The 20,073-nt window shown below is 33.1% G+C and overlaps 4 protein-coding genes and 1 long non-coding RNA gene across 8 annotated transcripts; 2 read left to right on the forward strand and 3 right to left on the reverse strand.

The window, feature by feature from the left end:
• Positions 1 to 777: 777 nt before the first annotated feature.
• Positions 778 to 4,089, reverse strand: LOC111602609. Its single transcript, XR_002751625.2, has 3 exons — positions 3,888 to 4,089; positions 1,056 to 1,259; positions 778 to 973 (listed from the first exon to the last, which is right to left on the reverse strand). It is a non-coding gene; the product is annotated as an uncharacterized LOC111602609 (long non-coding RNA).
• A 2,813-nt stretch (positions 4,090 to 6,902) lies between these two features.
• Positions 6,903 to 7,715, reverse strand: LOC111602562 (lysophospholipase-like protein 1). Its single transcript, XM_023319722.1, has one exon. The coding sequence runs from the start codon at positions 7,632 to 7,634 to the stop codon at positions 6,936 to 6,938; it is 699 nt and encodes a 232-aa protein (XP_023175490.1). The 5' UTR covers positions 7,635 to 7,715; the 3' UTR covers positions 6,903 to 6,935.
• A 66-nt stretch (positions 7,716 to 7,781) lies between these two features.
• LOC111602537 (kelch-like ECH-associated protein 1) lies at positions 7,782 to 13,531 on the forward strand. 4 transcript variants are annotated; one of them, XM_023319671.2, is made up of 6 exons: positions 7,782 to 7,796; positions 10,608 to 10,924; positions 11,000 to 11,257; positions 11,323 to 12,005; positions 12,059 to 12,264; positions 12,672 to 13,531. In XM_023319671.2, the coding sequence occupies exons 2-6, from the start codon at positions 10,616 to 10,618 to the stop codon at positions 13,394 to 13,396; spliced, it is 2,181 nt and encodes a 726-aa protein (XP_023175439.2). In that variant the 5' UTR covers positions 7,782 to 7,796; positions 10,608 to 10,615; the 3' UTR covers positions 13,397 to 13,531. The 4 variants fall into 4 exon arrangements, with proteins under 4 accessions (XP_023175439.2, XP_023175457.2, XP_023175447.2 ...); XM_023319689.2 differs by lacking the exon at positions 7,782 to 7,796 and adding an exon at positions 7,986 to 8,054; XM_023319679.2 differs by lacking the exon at positions 7,782 to 7,796 and adding an exon at positions 7,999 to 8,077.
• Positions 13,532 to 15,165: 1,634 nt separating this feature from the next.
• LOC111602410 (28S ribosomal protein S11, mitochondrial) lies at positions 15,166 to 16,133 on the reverse strand. The gene is made up of 5 exons (XM_023319442.2): positions 15,871 to 16,133; positions 15,672 to 15,802; positions 15,509 to 15,609; positions 15,380 to 15,445; positions 15,166 to 15,310 (listed from the first exon to the last, which is right to left on the reverse strand). The coding sequence occupies exons 1-5, from the start codon at positions 16,071 to 16,073 to the stop codon at positions 15,203 to 15,205; spliced, it is 609 nt and encodes a 202-aa protein (XP_023175210.2). The 5' UTR covers positions 16,074 to 16,133; the 3' UTR covers positions 15,166 to 15,202.
• Positions 16,134 to 16,170: 37 nt separating this feature from the next.
• On the forward strand, positions 16,171 to 18,360 carry LOC111602403 (guanine nucleotide-binding protein-like 3 homolog). The gene is made up of 5 exons (XM_023319431.2): positions 16,171 to 16,284; positions 16,344 to 17,232; positions 17,387 to 17,649; positions 17,714 to 18,112; positions 18,171 to 18,360. Exons 1-5 carry the CDS (start codon positions 16,263 to 16,265, stop codon positions 18,344 to 18,346), a joined length of 1,749 nt encoding a protein of 582 aa, XP_023175199.2. The 5' UTR covers positions 16,171 to 16,262; the 3' UTR covers positions 18,347 to 18,360.
• The last annotated feature ends 1,713 nt before the right edge of the window (positions 18,361 to 20,073 follow it).

Here is a 20,073-nt window from a genome sequence, read left to right on the forward strand (position 1 = left end):
ATCAAATATTAATATTTATATTTACATTTAATATACAATATGTTTGAAATAAACAAAAATAAATACCATATGTAACTTTTTTATCTGATTATTGATTATATATTGCATACACAACTTACGAAGTTGCTGACTCTGAAATGTTTGATATCAACGAGTAAGTTTCAGTCGGATGCAACTGATTGCTCGATCAACAAAAACAATTCAAATTATTTAAAAATCGTTTTGGACTTGCCACGTCCCAATGAGTGGATTACATAATTTATATGCATTTCTGTGGAGGAGATCAACAGTGATCAAAACGCAAATGAAGTACTTTTTGCCGGTTTACCACTCCACATAATCTTGAGAGGGAGTCTACAACATCTGTACCGTTAATTTACCTGCATAGGGCTGCGGCAGATATAGCTTCTTTCTAGTTGCCTTCAAAAGAGCGTATATATAAGAGGTGAGAGCCATAGCAATTATTTTGTTTCTGGCTTAGAAATTGTTTGTTAGATTTGCACCCACTACACTATCTATATCTACCATATATTTTAAGTCAGGGTTTGCATACCTAAATGCATATTCCTAATTCTGTAGCTATAATAGCGTCTTATAGGTTAATATTAATATGGAAAGTTTGAAGATGATATGATTAATGAATGATATGAATATAAAGAGCAGACATAAACTGGATCAATATAAAAACAAAATTATTAATTACATATAATAAATGCTTTTATTGTATATTGACGAAAAATGGAATAAATAAATTTTTATAGTTTATAAGATGTTTTTTTGTTTTTATAAATATTTATCAAAGCTTATAAATAATGTTTGTATGTTATCGACGATTTCAAAGCAAAAATTTCATCGATCGATTCGTTTTGTTGTGTTTGAACTGCAGTTTAGGTCATTATGGTGGTCTGTTTGAAAAGGAAACACATCCCGTAAAAGCTAGTTTATCAAAGGTTATTTTTAATGTTGATTGGCACTAGAAATAAAAGAGTTTACAGACATGATTACATATTAAAACAACATATATGAAAAAAAAATCAGAATTGTGTCAATAATACCTCTCAAATTATTGATTTAAACCATTTTTGATTTTATCGTACGTATTCTTAAAGCCATCTTGAATGTCATTTTTAATCTTGTTGACATCTTGGTTGTCTTGCTCATGGTAATAAAAGAAGTACACAAGCAATCCGACAATTACAAACACCACAAAGAATGCACTAATTATCGATAGCAGCATGCTAAGTGCGCAGCTGAAGCAGCTGAAAATAGACAGAATTAAATATCAATTTATGTTGATAAATACTTAGTAATATACCAGCTTAAAATGTACATTATCCATGATTTGGAAATTATGATAAAGCTTAGATAACTGCCGAAATCAAATCATCTTACACATTACAAGTTTACTTACAGCATCCTTGCTTCAGTTTATATATTTATTATTTGTATACGCTGAACCCATTATCAGGCGAATTCTGGACTAACTCTTCGAATGTTGATTCTTCGTCCTTGAATGAATAATCCAAGCTCAGAATCGAGAGATTTGTTCAAATATATATCATATTGTCTTGTGTTCTATATGTACAAGTTTTTGAGATATCTTCAACCGAGTTAATTATCGGAGAACTAGAAATACTAACATTACTATTAACTATTATATATAAATATAAAATATATGCTTATAAAAATAAAATATTATATAATAGTATTTTCTAATTGAAATCGGACTGACGATTAAAGTCAATTACAACAGCTACCAACTAATAACGTGATATTGTTCATTTTAATTGAGTTTTAAAGAGAGGGATTCGCTGAATTTATTGCGCAGTTGATTAAATGAGGACATGAAGGAATCTGTTGAATACAAGAAACTTTGCATGCTAGTCGGATACTGCGGGTAGAGACAAAGACGTATTACTACAATCATCAAATACTATACATAAAATCTTTTTATTTTGTTTTTATAATAAGTTGGTCGATGCTGATAACAGATTACTCATAAGTAAGAGTCAAAATCGTAATTGAATACGCATTTTTAAGACATTTTCAAAAAAAAACAAATTTTGCAATATCTGTTTCAATTTTCTTGGTAATATAAATAAATAAATAAACTAAGTAATTATGCCTTTAGGCTGGGTGTAAATTGAGTTTTGTTCATATTAAAAAATATTGATCCAATGCGAGTAGCTTAGCTATGTAAAATAATCTAATAAAATTAGTCATTATTTTACCTAATGTTAATTATTTTTGCATTGTTTTACAGCGTAATTAACCAACCTCAAACTGTTCAGGATTATAAAAAAGACTGGTAGTAGGGGCATGCCCTCTCACTTTTGATGCTCATAAGCATTCTACATATCTACTTTTTGGGGTCGTAGATGCGGGGTTCCATAACTTACTCATTCTGTGGCAAAATGGGTGACATTAAACTAAAAATGAAAATAGTAAAGGCTACCCTTGTGCACGCAACCATGTTATTTCCTGGGTGCTTATGCATAAAAATGTCAAATTGGCGCCCAGCTGTCGACCAACTGAATATTATCCTGGGTGTGCGCTACCCCGAAAGTAGAACAAACAACAAAACATCGCTATGCTGTCTCGCCTGAGTGGAGCCGAGACAAGCTGGAGCCAGGCGTATACGCATTTGTAATAGAGATACAAAAAAAAAGAGAAAGTTAATGCATATATATACTTACATATAACTAACTTACATATAACTGTGACAAAGGAGGGTGACAGTGTCTGGCAATTAGTATATACTATACATTACTACATATTTACATTCGTACAATAATGCTATTTTGTCATGAAACAGGATAAGGAATTTCTGCGCTATGAATAATTTTCCATTTGAATAATAGAAACAACCACGATGTTCCGAGTTCTCATCTCAAGCTAGTGTAGTATGTAATATTCACTTATCGTAATAGCTACCATAGCTAGTAATTCTTAAAAAACTGGCATTCCGATTACTTCTCATATGGAATATTTAATTTGATAACAACTGAATAATAAATAATAATTAAAGTTATATAGACATGATTCATAATAAACAAGTAAATAACTTTCGAACTTGTTTTCCTAGTATCACACCTTAATGGACAGATCATATAATATAACTGTCTTTCTCCAGAGAATTCCAACTCTAATATATGGATGGTACAGTTTTTGACCATATGCTGCTCCTCAATATATATGATTATATTCTTACATGCCGCTATTTTAAATTTCACGACTTCATTAGACTTCATTATATATATATATAGATGTATATATATGTATATATATATACAAAAAATAAAACTTTAATATTCTATATATTTCAGCATGTTACATTCTTCCTCAGAAGTGCAGAGTAAAAATATACTTAGATTTATTTTGGTTTATGTCAACGCTTAATACTTTACCTTGCTATTTTACCGGTATTTTCGTACATACACGTAGATATGCAAATTGAATGCAGGCAGTCTTGCTGCTGGTAAATAACTTAATCTCAAGCGACAACTTTGATATGGAAACATTTTGGTCCACTTTTGTTATCTCACTTATATTTAGATGTGTTTTCATGCATACAGACTGACATACATACATACAGGAAACTAGCAAAGAGATGTTTAATCAAATTAAAGAATATCATAAAATGTAAACTATGATCGCAATATTTAAAATTAATTATACAGACACAAATACATGTATAATGTATTTGCAGCTTTATTTGCCATATATATAATCCATGCACATACATATAGATGTGTGTGCTCTTGAATATCGCTTTACATACAAATATCCAAGTACGCAACTTTTTTATTCATGCACGCACATACATGTATGTATGTAGACACGCACATACAAATACAGTCAGTCTATTTGTATTTCATGAAACTTACCAGCATGCAACGTTTCCGGCTAAGCATTTGCACATCTTGAGTTATTTATTTAGTCGTTATTGAAATATAATTAAATTAGCTGCTGGGTTTTTGCGGCAAAAAATCTTCGAACGTACAAACGTAGAGCGTGTATATTTCGAATTTCTGTACTCTCGCAACAACACACAACGTACCACGCCTGAGGATGTTGAGACACTGAAAACGAAAACTGTCTGGTCTGGTAGCTACTCGGCGTTTGTGAGAGAGACGGCGGTATGTATGCATACTCATATATATATATGCGCACATAAGTACGGTTTACTGATCTAAGGCATGGTGTAATAATAAAAGGTTGAACCGTGCGACACCAGTTTTCAGGTACTCAGAATAAAAGAGAACTCGAAATTATTTTGTTTTTGTATTTGTATTTTACAAATGTATGTATATATTAATTAGCTTCTATTATTCACAAGGCATATATACCTATATTTTTATTTATTAATGGAAATTTCTCTACATGCCCATTTTTAAGATATCAAACTATAGTACCAATATTCATATAGTTTTAGAACAATGAGGTTGGTGTTGATGGTTTTTGTTCTGTAGTTACGTAGTTTATGATGGATTTACTCCTAGCCAGTCAAATTGTTTCCAAGCTATTTGAAATGAAACAAAAAACTCCAACTAGAAATGTACGAGAACGCTATTGAAAAACCAGCTGTTGAAAGCAAATGCATCCGAGTCTCGATCACCACCAGCACTACCACCACCACGCTTTCCACAAGTTGTAGAAATCTACAGTAAATATCTGAATATGAAGTATTTGTTATAATTTATTTATAAATTTATATTTGTATGTTACAATTTTTCTTTAATACATAAATTAAAAATTTCATATTTTATATGAAAAACTATGCTAAATTGACTTGAACATATTTTAAGATGTTAAATCCCGGCAAGGTGATTTATAAATTATCGGATAAGCATAATCCTTAATCCGTAATCCTATAACTTCGTGGATTGTAGTGGGCGCCCCAGAAAGTAAAAATTCAAATTATTCAGCGGCATTAGATTTGAAATATAAAATTGAAAATACGTCTTTAAATTTGTATGAATTGGCTATTAAAACCTGGCCCACAGATTGCGCAGGTTTAAGAACCATACATTTACAAAACGTGAAAATTATATTGCACAGTGTAATTTGTATGGACGAAAGCGAGCACAATGAGTATGTAACAAACACACACACGTCTGTGTGTTATGCACGGTGTAAGTGCTGCGCCTGCGAATGCTATGAAAATGGTGGAATCATTGAACGATGGAACGGCTATGGAGAGTTTCTGTTTTACGGTTTGTTTGTATGTATCTGCATACAGCTACTGCTTTATGCATGCCTGGTAGATGTTGAGCAAGTCGATGGCCACAAACTGGTTTTTTTATTATCGATTTTATTGGATTGGACATTATTTGTACTCATAGAAGAATAAAACAACATGAATAAATATTTAATAAGAACATTTTTTGTATCCTTAACGACTATTAAATATTTTGTGTTTAGGAATACAACTTTCACTCTGTGTTTTATGCTCAATTTTAATTCAGTTTTCGTAATAAAGGTCCTTTCATATTTTTGGTTAAACTTGGACTGCATTTTTCGGACTGTGATAACTTTTTTAACAATAAATATGTAATAACTTTTTAGGCATATCTCGCAGGATATTCGTGTTGGGGTTTCCCTATAGGGCCGTGATTCTTGATTCCATAAGTAGGTACAGGGTATCTACATATGCGTTATTTAGTCACATCAATAAAATTATGTGAAATTAATTAATTCCGAATTTATAAATAATAAATTATTCTCATACATCTAAACTTAACAAACATGTATGCTTATTTAATCAAATAACTTGAATTTTGTTATATTTTCTGTGAGTATATATCGTACAAATTAAAATATAATAAATAAGAAAAACGAATAACAAAAAAAGTATTTTTCTTTAATTTAATTTAACAATCATTTTAATAAATGAAATTTATATATGTGTAATCGATACATCGATATCTTAAAAGCAACTTTGCATTTGATGTATCGAAAACCATAAACAAACCAAATTCAACTGATGAAAAGTTAGATGGCAGCATTAATTGAAATAGAAGATGACTACGAACATGTGGAAAATTTAGAATACATATTAGAAAATGTACTCATGCACGATGACGGAAGTCCAGAGTTCAGAAACCTAAAGGACGACTTCAATTCTCAGCTGACTTTATCCTGTAAATGTTCGAATAATAATAATTGCTGCAATAATATTGAATTTTGTCACAAGGGAGGACTTAAATACATGCATGTGAAGGATGAATTGGTTTTAATGCCAAATGAAGATAAACAATTTCGATCAATCGTTGAGTGTAATGATCTTTGTGAATGCAAGGCTACTCAATGCCTAAATCGTCGAGTGCAATACGGACCTCGACAAAAACTAGAAGTTTTTGATTCACCATTATATAAATCGAAAGGATTACGTACTGCTGCAGATATTCCCAGCGGGGCTTTTATCTGTGAATATGCTGGCGAGCTTTTAACTCTATCAGAGGCTCAGAGACGCATTAAATTCGTTGATCGAAATGGCCAAATGAACTACATTTTATGTCTTTATGAACATTCTAATGTACAAAGTTCAAAAATTTTGCTTACTATTGTGGATCCATCTAAACGTGGAAATATCGGTCGTTATCTAAATCATAGCTGTCAACCAAATTGCCAGATTTTACCCGTACGAACTAACTGTCCCATACCAAAAATTGGTAAGCGATTAGCTTGAGAGGATTATTAAAACGTTGTTTTTATTTCTGATTGAATCTGTTGTAGGGATCTTTGCTAAACGTGATATTTGTGCCAATGAAGAATTATGTTTTCACTATGCTGGGGAAGATTCTTACAATGGAATGTTAAATGGAAAGCCTTGTCTGTGTGCTTCCACCTGTTGTAACGGTATTATTCCCAATACACAAATTTAGAAAATTCATTCATAGCATTTATTAAAAATAAATGGTCTCTATATTTTATCAAAGTTTATTAGAAATATCAGTATTTAAAGGCGGCAACTTTTTTGCTATCCATTCCTGCAAATCGAGAAGTGAGCTTCGTTTTAGTTCGTGTAATGTGTTCTTTAAAGGTATAAATGTGCCTGTGATACCCAATTTTTGCAGGGATTCAAATGTCTCCAGCCCCCATTCTAGAGGAACCAGTGTATCGCGCTCTCCGTGGAACATACGAAGTTCAGGCAGTGTGCTTTTTGGTTGTTTTTGGTTTTCCAAAGATTCGTAGACCACAGATTTACGATTGAGGAAAGATGAGTGGGCAAATACGCCAGCTAGACCAGTATTTAGATGGTAACCAGTGTGTAAAGCTAAAGCCCCACCCATTGAAAACCCACCGACAATTATGCGATTCAAGGGTATACCAAGGTCTATTTCATTCTGGATTAGCTTCTGGACAATTTCATAACTCTGCGACATGCTCTTTTTGCTTTCTTGTGCTGCGATATTAACTGATCGTCGATCGAACCACACTGTGGACAGCTGTCCATTTAATGGTGTATATTTTTGCGTTGGAGCTGTTGGGTATATCAATTTTACATGTGAAAGGTCAAAATCTCGCCCAAGTAAAAACCGGACCCATTCTATTAGATTTGGTCCAGTATCGCCAGAACCGTGGAAGAATATCACAGATGCGCTGTGCTTTCGTATACTCGATGTTGCCATAATTATAATTATTAGAACTATAATTAATATAATTTTTCGTGTTAAGAGTATTATGCACAGTGAAAAGCCTACAGAAAATAGTACAAGTGACCATTACTATTAAAATTGAACAGAATTTTACATGGTAAAAAATACTGAAAAAATTAAGGGTAATAAAACAAGGTATAGTAATCTTTAATCTTTTTTACAATAAGATGAATGTTCAAAACTTAAAAATATAAAAAAAAAAATAACATAAAAAAGGAAGTGACAAATAGGAATATCAGCACACACTAATATAATCCAAATAAATTTATTTAAATTATATTTTCGTGGAATATCCATAATGGTATTTTTGGTTATATGGTAACACTGAAATGTTTTAGTTGAAAGTTGCGTCAGGTTGTGGCTGTGAGTGCAGCGAACGAATAATAAGAAACGGTATAATAATTTATAAATAAAATGTAATTAAATATAAAAAGTATACGAATTTATGTGTTATTTATTCTTTGAAAATGTTACTTTCATTTTAATGATGTGTTTGTTGATGTGTTTTAAATGATTAAAAATAATAAAACAAAAGTTACCAACGTTTTGGCCAATTTATCAGCTGTTTGATACACATAACAGAATTAAACAATTTTTATATACACGTGATAGTAAGATTTTCTTTGAATGTACATATCTAGAATGATTACAATTTAAGAATTATCCGCGAATATTGTATGAATGTACTGGCAATTACGGTAACTCATGATCTCTGTTAGCTTCATACAGATTGACAAAATCAACAAGTTGTTGGTGGTTAAGCATGCAAGAAATTACATCTGTAAATGTACATTCATATTGCGGTATGGACATTTCCATATTAAAATATCTTTACAGTAATAACAAAAGTTGTTTCGCTCTCAGCTGTACTGAGTATTTTTATCTGAAGCATTTGTTTATACACACGTATGCGTATGTAAATACCGCGCATGAATGCATGCAATTGAACATGTGTGCATTTGTGCCTTCTCATCATGATTTGACACTATTTCTCTCTCTCTCTATCGTTTCCATTCTATCTATGTATTTGTGTTTATCGCACACTTGATTAAGATAACGTGAAGGGAACTCCTCGCGCTCAAGATAGGCGTATTTTATGCAGACTCATGCCAACAGCACGTCACTTTAGAATGTAAGTGTGTGTGTTTGCAATCACACATATGTGTTTATGTATGCACATATGTATGTGTTTCCGGCACGTAACCGAACCTATAGTATGCCATCTATATATATATTTAAATAAGTTTAACAAGTAAGTTTGTTGGCGATTAATCCACTTTTTAGTTATTGAATTATTCTTAATGGCTTTATGATGTGCATGATCACAACAATTTAAGTTAGGATTTTGAATATTTATAAAGTAATACATAACAAACTCTAACATTTTTATATTTATTTATATTAACTAAAGTAATTAATGATATGCTATAAAAAGAACACATAAATAGAATCAAATTAAAAGCGAATTTACCTACAATATATACAACAGCTTGTGTAAAATGATTTTTTGTCAGGACAATATATTTCGATATTTTCCATTCTGGGTTAATTCTAAATTGTTTCTCGACCTAGATGTACCTAAAATATTTAACAGATCTATCTTATAAACTGCATTATAAATTTTGTTAACTCACAATTAATGATAATTGTTTGATATTTAAGTTTATCGCTGATTTTTCGTATTTGAATCATGACATTGCATTTGACTATCTATAAAAGTTTGCACCTTAAATACCCTAAACTTATTCTAAATTAGTAACGAAAAGAAAACAAGAGTAAAAATCTGTCAGGTTTTTAAAAACCTTTCTTCGTTTACCATTTCTCCAAACTAATCTATAAAAATAAAGTTGATCATTTTATCCATATATTATTCCTTAGGCACGATGTAAAAGTTAACAGAGTAAACGCATCCCGTAACTCGTCACAACGTACATAGCGATACCACCGTTACCTGTCACCCGTTACCAGCTGCGTAGATTTGTAGTGAGGGGATGACAAAGCAGAAATTTGATCAGTTGATCAGTACGCACAATCAGTCAATGTCGAAGTTGTTAGCTCAATAAGCTGATCTCTTTCAGTTCGTATGTGTTGAATCCAAAAAAAAAACCTCTGAAACAAAAGGTTATATAATTAAACAAAACCAATGTGGGATATATGTATATATGGTGTAAATTAAAATATAAATGATATGTTAGTGAATTATTGATAGCTTACTATCTAAGGTCTCGCAGTAATAAAATGATTTTAACTTGAATTTAAACATCGTAGAGTACACAGAAAACGAACCATTCTACAAAACAAAAGTTTTGCTCGGCATATTTTTCGTGTAGTCGTTGGACTTTGCGCTCACCTGGTAGCGTTGACTGGCTTTATCGCCAATTTTTTTTTTAATTTGACAACACGGTCGAACTGCTACAAATCGGATTTGTATACTCTGTTGACAAAATGGGAAACTTCTAGTCGGGTGGAATCAACTATTCAATGCTGTGTTATTGATTAACAGACTAAATATTAATTATAATGAAATATGGACTGCGATATCAACAAACCGAACAATTGACTGAGAAATTTATCTGTTGATCCTGATACTGATTCTGAATATTTATAGTGTTTTTATTTTGAGTCAGGCCCGCTTTCTACAGCATGTTGCATACAACAATCCTTGTCAATGTTCGCAGGGTATAAAAAGAATTCTCATTGTTAAATTGATTTAGTTTCAAGATTTTGGAGAACAGAGTTAGAAATCTGATCAGCAATGTTTGTATAAGATTTCCGGAACTTTATATGCTTTCTTCTACATGTGGTTTACATTTGCTAAACACAAGTCTATTATAGACTTCTTCTATTATAAAAGGGTTTGGGGCGTAAATATAGAATGCTCTAGTCGACAGTGTAAATAGGAGATAGCCAGATTTAAACTGTTTCTAGCTACCTTTTTACTTACAGACATAGAGATGAACGAACACTCTGACAGTTGTTCCCTCTCAGCACCCTGCAGTCGTTTCGACTCTGCGCGTGCAATAGATGACCACGATGCAACAGACGATGACATGACTTTCTGCATGTCGAACTACGCTAAGGAAGCGCTTAAAATGATGTTCATGATGAGGTCGCATGGGATGCTTACAGACGTTGTGCTTGAGGTGAAAAAGGAGCTATTTCCTGCTCACAAGGTAGTTCTTTCCGCTGCATCCCCGTACTTTAAGGCCATGTTTACTGGCGGACTGAAAGAGTCTGAGATGTCACGCGTGCAACTTCAGGGGGTAAGTAGAGTAAATCCGGCTATATAGCTAAGACTTGTTACTATAATAGATGAACAGCACAGTCTATTTTCATAGGTTTGCCCAACGGCAATGGCCCGCATTCTTTATTTTATGTACACTGGACAAATACGTGTAACAGAAGTCACTGTCTGCCAACTTTTGCCAGCTGCAACAATGTTTCAAGTGCAAAATGTTATTGATGCGTGCTGTGCATTTCTGGAACGTCAGCTGGATCCAACTAACGCTATCGGCATTGCCAATTTCGCCGAACAACACAGCTGTAGCGAGCTACAGAAGAAAGCAAACTATTTCATAGAACGACACTTTATGCAAGTATGTTATGAGTAGTAAAAGTTCTTTTACTATTATGAGCCGGCATTCATTAATACAAATCCTAGGTATGTCAGGAGGAAGAATTTTTGCAGCTGTCTGCTTATCAATTGATAGCCCTCATAAGGCGGGATGAATTGAACGTGCAGGAAGAACGCGATGTATACAATGCTGTCCTAAAATGGGTGAAATACGACGAGGACAATCGCCATTCTAAAATGGAACATATACTTGGCGCTGTTCGGTGTCAGTTTCTAACTCCAAACTTCCTTAAGGAGCAGATGAAAAACTGTGACGTACTCCGTAAAGTTCCTGCCTGCCGCGAATATTTAGCCAAGATCTTTAAAGACTTAACATTGCACAAGTGTCCAGGCGTGAAGGAACGCACACCAAACACAACGCGTATGATATTCGTCGCTGGCGGATTTTTTCGTCATTCCTTGGACATATTAGAAGCATACAATGTAGATGACAAAACTTGGACTACCTTACCAAATCTGCGCATCCCACGTTCCGGTCTGGGCGCGGCATTTCTTAAAGGCAGATTCTATGCAGTGGGCGGACGAAATAACAACATTGGCTCTTCATACGATTCCGATTGGGTAGATCGTTATAGTGCGATTAGTGAGACGTGGCGACCCTGCTCACCAATGTCTGTACCGCGCCATCGTGTCGGGGTGGCAGTCATGGATGAGCTAATGTATGCTGTTGGTGGATCTGCAGGAATGGAATATCACAATACTGTTGAATAGTAGGTAGACATAACATTCACAAAGTAACAACTAATGTCATTTTTTGTTATAGCTATGATCCCGACCAAGATCGATGGACTCTCGTCCAGCCTATGCATTCTAAACGCTTGGGCGTCGGCGTCGTGGTTGTTAACCGTCTGCTTTACGCCATTGGTGGCTTTGATGGCAACGAACGTTTGGCCAGTGTGGAGTGTTATCATCCGGAAAACAATGAATGGAGCTATTTACCATCCCTAAATACTGGCCGCAGTGGAGCGGGTAAGATCACCCCTTAATCTTTATTAAAAGACGATAAACACTTATTTTTGTGAACCTTTTCCCATGAAGGAAATTTCAAGTAATTTAAATAAACTATAGGCTATATGTTGTGAATATTTTCCATGAAGCTTTCAAAAAGGGTAATCTCTAATAACTCAAGACCTTTGTAATTATTAAGAACGTTTCTACACTTTATCTATGCTTCTTTGCTACTGTCTGTTACATAAATTGTAATTAATTTTATTGTCATTGTTATATTGAGCTTAACGTATGAAACGTTTGTGTCTTTTCTGACAGCTAGCTCTACGATGTGGTAAAGTTGATCGGTTTTCGCTTGTTTATCACATGTGCAATATAATTGATATTATTCAGGGTTGATTTCTCAATTTAATTTACCTTAATTTCAGGTGTAGCCGCCATTAATCAGTATATCTACGTGGTGGGTGGATTTGATGGCACTCGGCAACTAGCTACGGTAGAGCGATATGATACAGAGAACGAGACATGGGATATGGTAGCGCCAATACAAATCGCACGAAGCGCTCTTTCGCTGACCACACTAGATGGCAAACTTTACGCAATTGGCGGCTTTGACGGCAACAACTTTTTGTCAATTGTAGAAGTCTTCGATCCGCGTTCAAACACCTGGGAACAGGGAACTCCATTAAACTCTGGTCGCTCTGGCCACGCTTCCGCGGTCATATACCAGCCTTCCTGTGCATCCACATTTATGGACTACGAAGAAAGTGTAACCCCCAAGCGTGATGACAGCAATGATGAAAGGCAGACCGATTCGTCGCAATATCCCTTTGGAGGCAAGAGTCTGACGTTTTCAGGTATTTCATCCAATATGCAGTTTCATGCTTCCTATGGTGCCGCTGGATGCCATAATTGCGAGTCAAATATAAAGCCAAATGATACTGCTCTGTTAGCATTGCGTAAGAAATATATAACAAATAAAATGACCGATAATAACTTAGGGAAATATAAAAATTGTCATTTCCCAAAAGCGCCTTCGAATCTAATCAATACACAAAGACGCTGCTTATTGACTCCAATGTATATAGCCATGCAAAATATAATACTTAAGAGCTGCGAATGGCACTACAAAAAGGACACAACATCGTCATGACAATTATTTGAATAGCAGATGCTAGCAATGGCTTTTGTGAAACCAAATAAGTTCATTTTAAGTCTAATCATTCACATACACACAGTTTATATTCCATTTCGTTAAACATTCCACATTTAACATACAAACGAAAAGTAGGTGTACTATTTAACAATTAAAAAAACTATTATTTAAGTCATGGTATTCAAAATATGTTTAGTAGATAATTATATGAATGTATGTAATCATACAAGGATATGCAATATAATAATATGCCTTTCATAGTTTCTTAAGTTTTTTAACGCATTATTAGGTAGGTCAAATAAAAATGGAAATTTCATAATATCGTATTATGAATATTGTGCTATAATACCTTGTACAAATTTCTTAGAATATGTCTACCATTTAAATATTATACATAAAAATATTACTATTGTAGAAATCAATTTAATTTAAGCTTTAAATAGTTACTTATTGATATAAATGTAAAGAATTCTAAAAATAATGCATATCTTAAAGATTTTGCAATAAATGTGTACAATACCTGTTTAATCGACAAAGTATTTATTTTGAGATTATTTCTACATCGAATTAAGGTGAGGTACTTAATCTTGACTATATTAAAAACAAAATGCTAATCAAATGTGATCGGGGACCGTATAGTATAGTAGTATAAATAATAACTTGAGACAGCAACGTTTCTTATTTATTTCGATCTTTTGCTGAAAAAACTTTTTAATTTACTCTTGTGGTATTTCTAGTTTTCATAATTTTCAAAAGGTATTTAAAACTGTTGTTTAAAATTGAGGCGGAATTTCCCACATTCCCATATTCGCAATAAACTATGTATATACTTTCTATTATTATAATATACTATGGGATACGAGAAAATGCGCAATAGTTTCAAATAGTACGCTTAACTAGGATGGCCATATAATTAAAAGGAGTTAACGCAGTCAATAGTGATCCATTTACAAAACTTACATGAATAAGTTTACAAACTGTAGATGATATAGTCATTCCCAATGAATAAATGATTTTTAAGCAATCTACAAAAATGTCATCAGCAACTCGCTTTTTCGCCATTTACCAAAGATTTGTATTTTACCAAATAATCCCAACACTATCAGACGATTGTACCTACGGGTATATAAAGATTCCTAATATCGGACACGAATATTTTATTCAAGGTCTAAATGCTGGCAGCACCAAAACTGATAGATTTAGTTTCCCAATTGTCCTCAAAATATTATTTCAATGTAAATAATTTTTGGTAAATACATAGAGAAGGTTAACAGCAACTCAAAATATTATTTCAATGTAAATAATTTTTGGTAAATACATAGAGAAGGTTAACAGCAACTCAGCAATCTAATTTTTAAGTTTCTAGCTAAGACACTTTATAAGATATATACTTTAGCGGCTTGCAATGGGCATATTTGTAAAAATATCTATATTATTTAAATGACGGTTGTACTTCCAAGGCTATATTTCATACTCAGTGAAAATAAAAAAAAACTTTGTGTATCAGTCAATTCTGATTTATCACACCAATAATGCGAGATATACCAGATACCAGATATATAGGCAGATAGCGAGCCTACATATTCTCTTATATATTTTATATTATATTTTAAAGGCGAGTGAAACTAAATAAAAGCTTCTAAAACACATCTTTCACATCTGGGATTCATACGAAGGGACAAAAAAGAGAGCAAATACTCTTCACTAAATGAACAAGTATAATAGTATATAGTATATAATGAAAATGTATTCCTTATTTACACATTTATTTTATATAAATCTATTTGAATTGTATTTTTTCAATTAAAGGCTTCGTTGTTTGCGAGGTCGTGGCGGATTCCAGGATACAGGCGTGTTATCAGTAACGGAAATGATATTCAAGCCGCCCATTTGCAAGCCTTTGATAGCCGACTATAATATTAGAGTATGTGCATAAATCGAGATTATTTAAAAGTTAAAAATATAATAGTAACTATTTACCATTCTTCCTGGTCCTAGGCCACGAACTTTCACTCGAATTGTTTTCCATCCAAGCTCAACAGCTTTCTGAAATAGTAAGTAATTACATTAGGCAACAAATTAAATGAAATCAAGAGATATTCATCCAACCGCGCTTATGCTAACAGCAGTGGCCTGAGCAGCTATATTCGTTCCTTTTCTGGTATTTTTAAAGCCTTCAATCCCACACGATCGTATAAGTCGAGGCACCCCTAAATCAGTAAGCAATGTGAATAGAAACTTGTGTCTTGTTTTAAGTTATTTCGATACATGCCTTTATAGTCCGTCACTGAAATAATTGTGTTGTTGGGTGACACACGTATATTGCAAATGGGCAATTCATTGAAGGGTATGCCGTTGAAAAGCTGTGTAGCCGTATTGGCATCGGGAAAGGATTTTGCCCTTCTAATATCATAAATAGAAAAATTTTTATTTATCTGATTTGACTGCCTTATGAATATGACTTCGCTCACCGGTTGAAAAGCGTGTCAATATCGACAGATTTCTCGCCAATGGTGCCCTCGTCTTTAGCCGGCAGTGATGCTAACATTTCCTTACGATCTTCCGCTTTTCTTAAAATTATACTTGTGTGAATAAATGCACTTTTCGATATTGTACATTGTTTAATATAATGTATTCCAGTCAATATTGATGATTTAATAAACATTTTGAACATACAAGTTGTATAATTACATCACTAGACTCTAAATTATCTGGCAGCGCTAAAATTACTTTACAGTGTTGGAAAATGAAATTTTCATAAATAAGTTTCTTTTGTGAATGGCCACTCCATATGGGCATGGAAGAAGCACATTTATTTTCACGTGTTTGAATGCAGCATTGAGACCCAGACAATAATTTAGAAATGGCTCTTAAACGATTAAAAAGTTAGTGTACATATATTTTGTTAAATTGAGATACATATTAATATTGTTTATACTTGTAGCAAAAAAATCCAAGCGTTTGACTGGTAAACTCAAGCACAAGATTGACAAAAAGGTTCGTGAACACAACCGCAAGGAACGTCGGGAGGCAAAAAAGAATACCAAGAAAGGCAGCAAAAAACAAAAACTAATACAAATACCAAACATTTGCCCGTTCAAAGATGATATACTTAAGGAAGTGGAGGAGGCAAAACAACGCCAGGAAGTTGAACGTCAAACCCGTCGAGATATGATTAAAGCTGAACGCGAAAAAAACAAATTCAAGTCGCTAGAGTCTATGGTGGAAGACGCCGACATGCGGAGCACTGTGCATGGCATCATGCATGAAAACAGCGCTGATAGCAATATAAATGAAAAAATATACAAGAACGCAGCCACAAAGGAGCAGTCATTAAAGCAGTACTTTAAAGAATTTCGCAAAGTAATTGAGAATGCTGACGTTGTACTGGAAGTGGTCGATGCACGCGATCCCCTTGGCACAAGGTGCAATGAAGTTGAGCGAGCAGTGCGTGCTGCTCCTGGAAACAAGCGGCTGGTGCTCATTTTGAATAAAGCTGACCTTGTTCCAAGGGAAAACCTTAATAATTGGATCAAGTACTTTCGGCGAAGCCTTCCCGTCACTGCGTTTAAAGCTTCCACACAAGATCAGGCATCAAAATTAGGGCGACGAAAGCTGCGCGACATGAAGAGCGAAAAAGCTATGCAGGGATCTGTCTGCATTGGAGCAGAATTGCTTATGTCTATGCTTGCAAACTATTGTCGCAATAAGGGCATTAAAACCTCGATTCGCGTAGGAGTTGTTGGCATTCCGAATGTAGGCAAAAGTTCCATCATAAACTCGCTAACCCGAGGACGCTCATGCATGGTTGGAAGTACTCCTGGGGTCACTAAGTAAGTATTCTCCTCAATTTTAATAAGCTTAAATTACCTTACAAGAAATAATAATTTCGATTTAAAGAATCTATAAATCTATTCCCGGAATTACAAATAATTTTTAATATAAAACTAAAATTCCAATTAATAATAAATTTATTTCTATTAACAGGGCTATGCAGGAAGTTGAACTTGATTCAAAAATTAAGCTTATAGATTGTCCTGGCATTGTTTTTACAAGTATTGCCAGCGATAGTAATCAAAGTGCGCACGCTGTTTTAAAGAATGCTCAGCGTGTGGGTGACGTTAAAGATCCTTTCAGCATAGCCGAGAGCGTTTTGAAGAGAGCCAGCAAAGAGTACTTCTGTAAAATGTACGATATTACCAACTACGACACATTTGAGGAATTCTTCGCAAAAAAAGCAGCCAGAATGGGTAAGTAATTGTGGATATTGTTTTACATTTCTTTTTATTTAAATTGTCAATACACAATCGACAGGAAAATTTTTAAAAAAGGGTGTTCCAGATGTGGTGGCCGCTGCTCGTAGTGTTCTAAACGATTGGAACACTGGAAAAATCAAATATTGTACTCAACCACCTGAAGTTATTGAGAATACGAATGCACACATAAGCGCCTCGATTGTACATGCCGAGGCGCGCGAATTCGATGTAAATAACTTTGAGTCGATGGAGACCGACATACTGAATCAGTGTCATGAGAAATCCGATGACATCATGGAGATAACATCTACAGGTCCACTTGAGTTGAGGGTACCGCGTGAAGATACAGAGGTGGTTTCTGCACAAATAACTGAAAATGAACCGCCTTTAAAAGGTCGTAAAAGAAAATTGGACGACGATAAAAAGGAAAAGCCAGATCCTGTCCTATTGCTTGAAGGTATTTATTAGTTATTGTCGTTATTAAATAATTTTTAAAAAAATGTCTAATTTTTCAGAGAATCAATCAATTAACAAAAACATTAAAGAGCTACAAAAGAAAAAGAAGAAACAAATTGTACGAAACGAGAAAAAGATTTCAAAAATAACCGACGTTTTGGACAGCTTTAGTTTGGGTGCATCCTCGTCTAATGCAGATAAATACGACTTTGACCAGGATTACAACATTGAATGATCGTAATATTAGAATTGTTTTTATAAAAATCCAATATAATTTTATCTGTTGGAAATTTTTGAAAATAAAACAATTTAAAAAGAACAAATTTTTTAAAAATCATTTTAAATAAAACGTGTTAGGTATAAGTATATGTAAATAACTAGTTTTTTAAGTTTCAAGCCTTTTTGTTATCCTTATAAGGAAAATATATATATATTTAATAATTTCGTTATTAGAATATATATATAATTTTCTCTTGGCTACTAAATTTCCATAAAATTCTTTCATTGTCTAAAACTTTCGGTCATTATTGTACTCTCCATAGACTAGAAGTTGACTTGAAGTTTGGACTTCTGTTAAAACAGGAATTTTAAGAGATTATGAAGTCTTTTCTGGAGCATATATTATGCAATTAGGACATGGTAATGCGAAAAACTTTAATTGTCCGAGTAAAGGCAAGGTAAACTCACTATCAGATGAATATAGACTGCGTTATCCTGTATTAGGTGTTATGCATATCTGGTAATTTCCAGTATATCATAAAGCAGCCCAATTCCACTCTTCGTTGCTGTTATTATGATAATGTCGAATGCAACTGTTTTCAATTAAACACAACGTTTCATTCGCTCGTACGTTTTACTTACAAATTGTTTGATAATATAGAATGAAATACTTCTGGAATTTTTTCTGATCTCTTTGAATATATACATATTTACTCATTTACTATGAAATTCCACTCACGTCACACACAAATTTGTAATAAGGAAACTAAAAAAAAGTTGGGAATATATACTCGTTGGTTTCCTTGCCTTTTGAAATGTTTAAATTTCAAATCGGGTAATACTATATCTTTTATAACCACTAATCATACAACGCTGAGATACCCCTAAAACAATCTTTTTCAAAACAAACAATTTGTGCATTATATAGGTTTTGGTGCCTACAATTTTGAAATTAATTTACTGTAGATCCCTTCTTAAGATTTACCATAAGTGTATATATTATATGCATAAATATGTCTACTGGGGCCATATCTGGAGAAACTTTGGAAAATAATTTTAGAGCTTTCCAGTATGGTATAATCTCCCAAAAAATATTCTTTCTTATTTATTAGTAATAGTATTGAGTGATATTTAGATACTTTTAAATAAAAACAGTGACTTACAGGTGTTTATAATATATACCGACCAAAATTATTATTCCATATTTCTGTAATTTCACTGTGAATGGAAACTACTCCTGGTATTAGTTAAGATCTGAGACGTTGGGAAATATATATATATATATATATATATATATATATATATATATATATATATATATATATATATATATTTAAAATGAACAGGTGGTAGGTTGTAAGATTTAACAGGCAATATCTTTTTTCATAGTTTTAATATTTGTGACTGTGCTAAAAAGGGTATTTTGAAGCACTTAAATATTGAAATAGTAAATAATATAAATAATACATTTAAATAAAACGAATTACAAACTCTTACACTATTAATTATGGCATTGAGTAACATTGAGTGGATAGCAAAATACAAAGATGACAGTGAAAAATCAAAATCTTTATATAAGTTTAAATTTTATTACAAAATATTCCTTAAAACTTAACAGTACAACTACAACTATTAACGCTCAATTAATATTTGATCATTTTGAAGATACTGTAAGTATGAATACACAAACCTACATACATACATACGAAAGCATGTATGAATGTACATTTACAGATACATGCA

Source organism: Drosophila hydei, unplaced genomic scaffold (assembly GCF_003285905.1).
Source record: "Drosophila hydei strain 15085-1641.00,03,60 unplaced genomic scaffold, DhydRS2 tig00008139-arrow-pilon, whole genome shotgun sequence".
Classification (NCBI taxonomy): domain Eukaryota; kingdom Metazoa; phylum Arthropoda; class Insecta; order Diptera; family Drosophilidae; genus Drosophila; species Drosophila hydei.

Coding starts and splice junctions, on each gene's coding strand:
- LOC111602562 (XM_023319722.1), bottom strand. CDS start 7,634: ATGGCAACATCGAGTATACGAAAGCACAGCGCATCTGTGATATTCTTC.
- LOC111602537 (XM_023319671.2), top strand. CDS start 10,616: ATGAACGAACACTCTGACAGTTGTTCCCTCTCAGCACCCTGCAGTCGT. Junction 10,925..10,999: donor CACGCGTGCAACTTCAGGGG/GTAAGTAGAGTA, acceptor CTATTTTCATAG/GTTTGCCCAACGGCAATGGC. Junction 11,258..11,322: donor TAGAACGACACTTTATGCAA/GTATGTTATGAG, acceptor TACAAATCCTAG/GTATGTCAGGAGGAAGAATT.
- LOC111602410 (XM_023319442.2), bottom strand. CDS start 16,073: ATGTTCAAAATGTTTATTAAATCATCAATATTGACTGGAATACATTAT. Junction 15,446..15,508: donor CTGCTGTTAGCATAAGCGCG/GTTGGATGAATA, acceptor TTACTATTTCAG/AAAGCTGTTGAGCTTGGATG. Junction 15,311..15,379: donor GCCTAGGACCAGGAAGAATG/GTAAATAGTTAC, acceptor CTAATATTATAG/TCGGCTATCAAAGGCTTGCA.
- LOC111602403 (XM_023319431.2), top strand. CDS start 16,263: ATGGCTCTTAAACGATTAAAAA. Junction 16,285..16,343: donor GGCTCTTAAACGATTAAAAA/GTTAGTGTACAT, acceptor TTATACTTGTAG/CAAAAAAATCCAAGCGTTTG. Junction 17,233..17,386: donor AGTACTCCTGGGGTCACTAA/GTAAGTATTCTC, acceptor TTCTATTAACAG/GGCTATGCAGGAAGTTGAAC.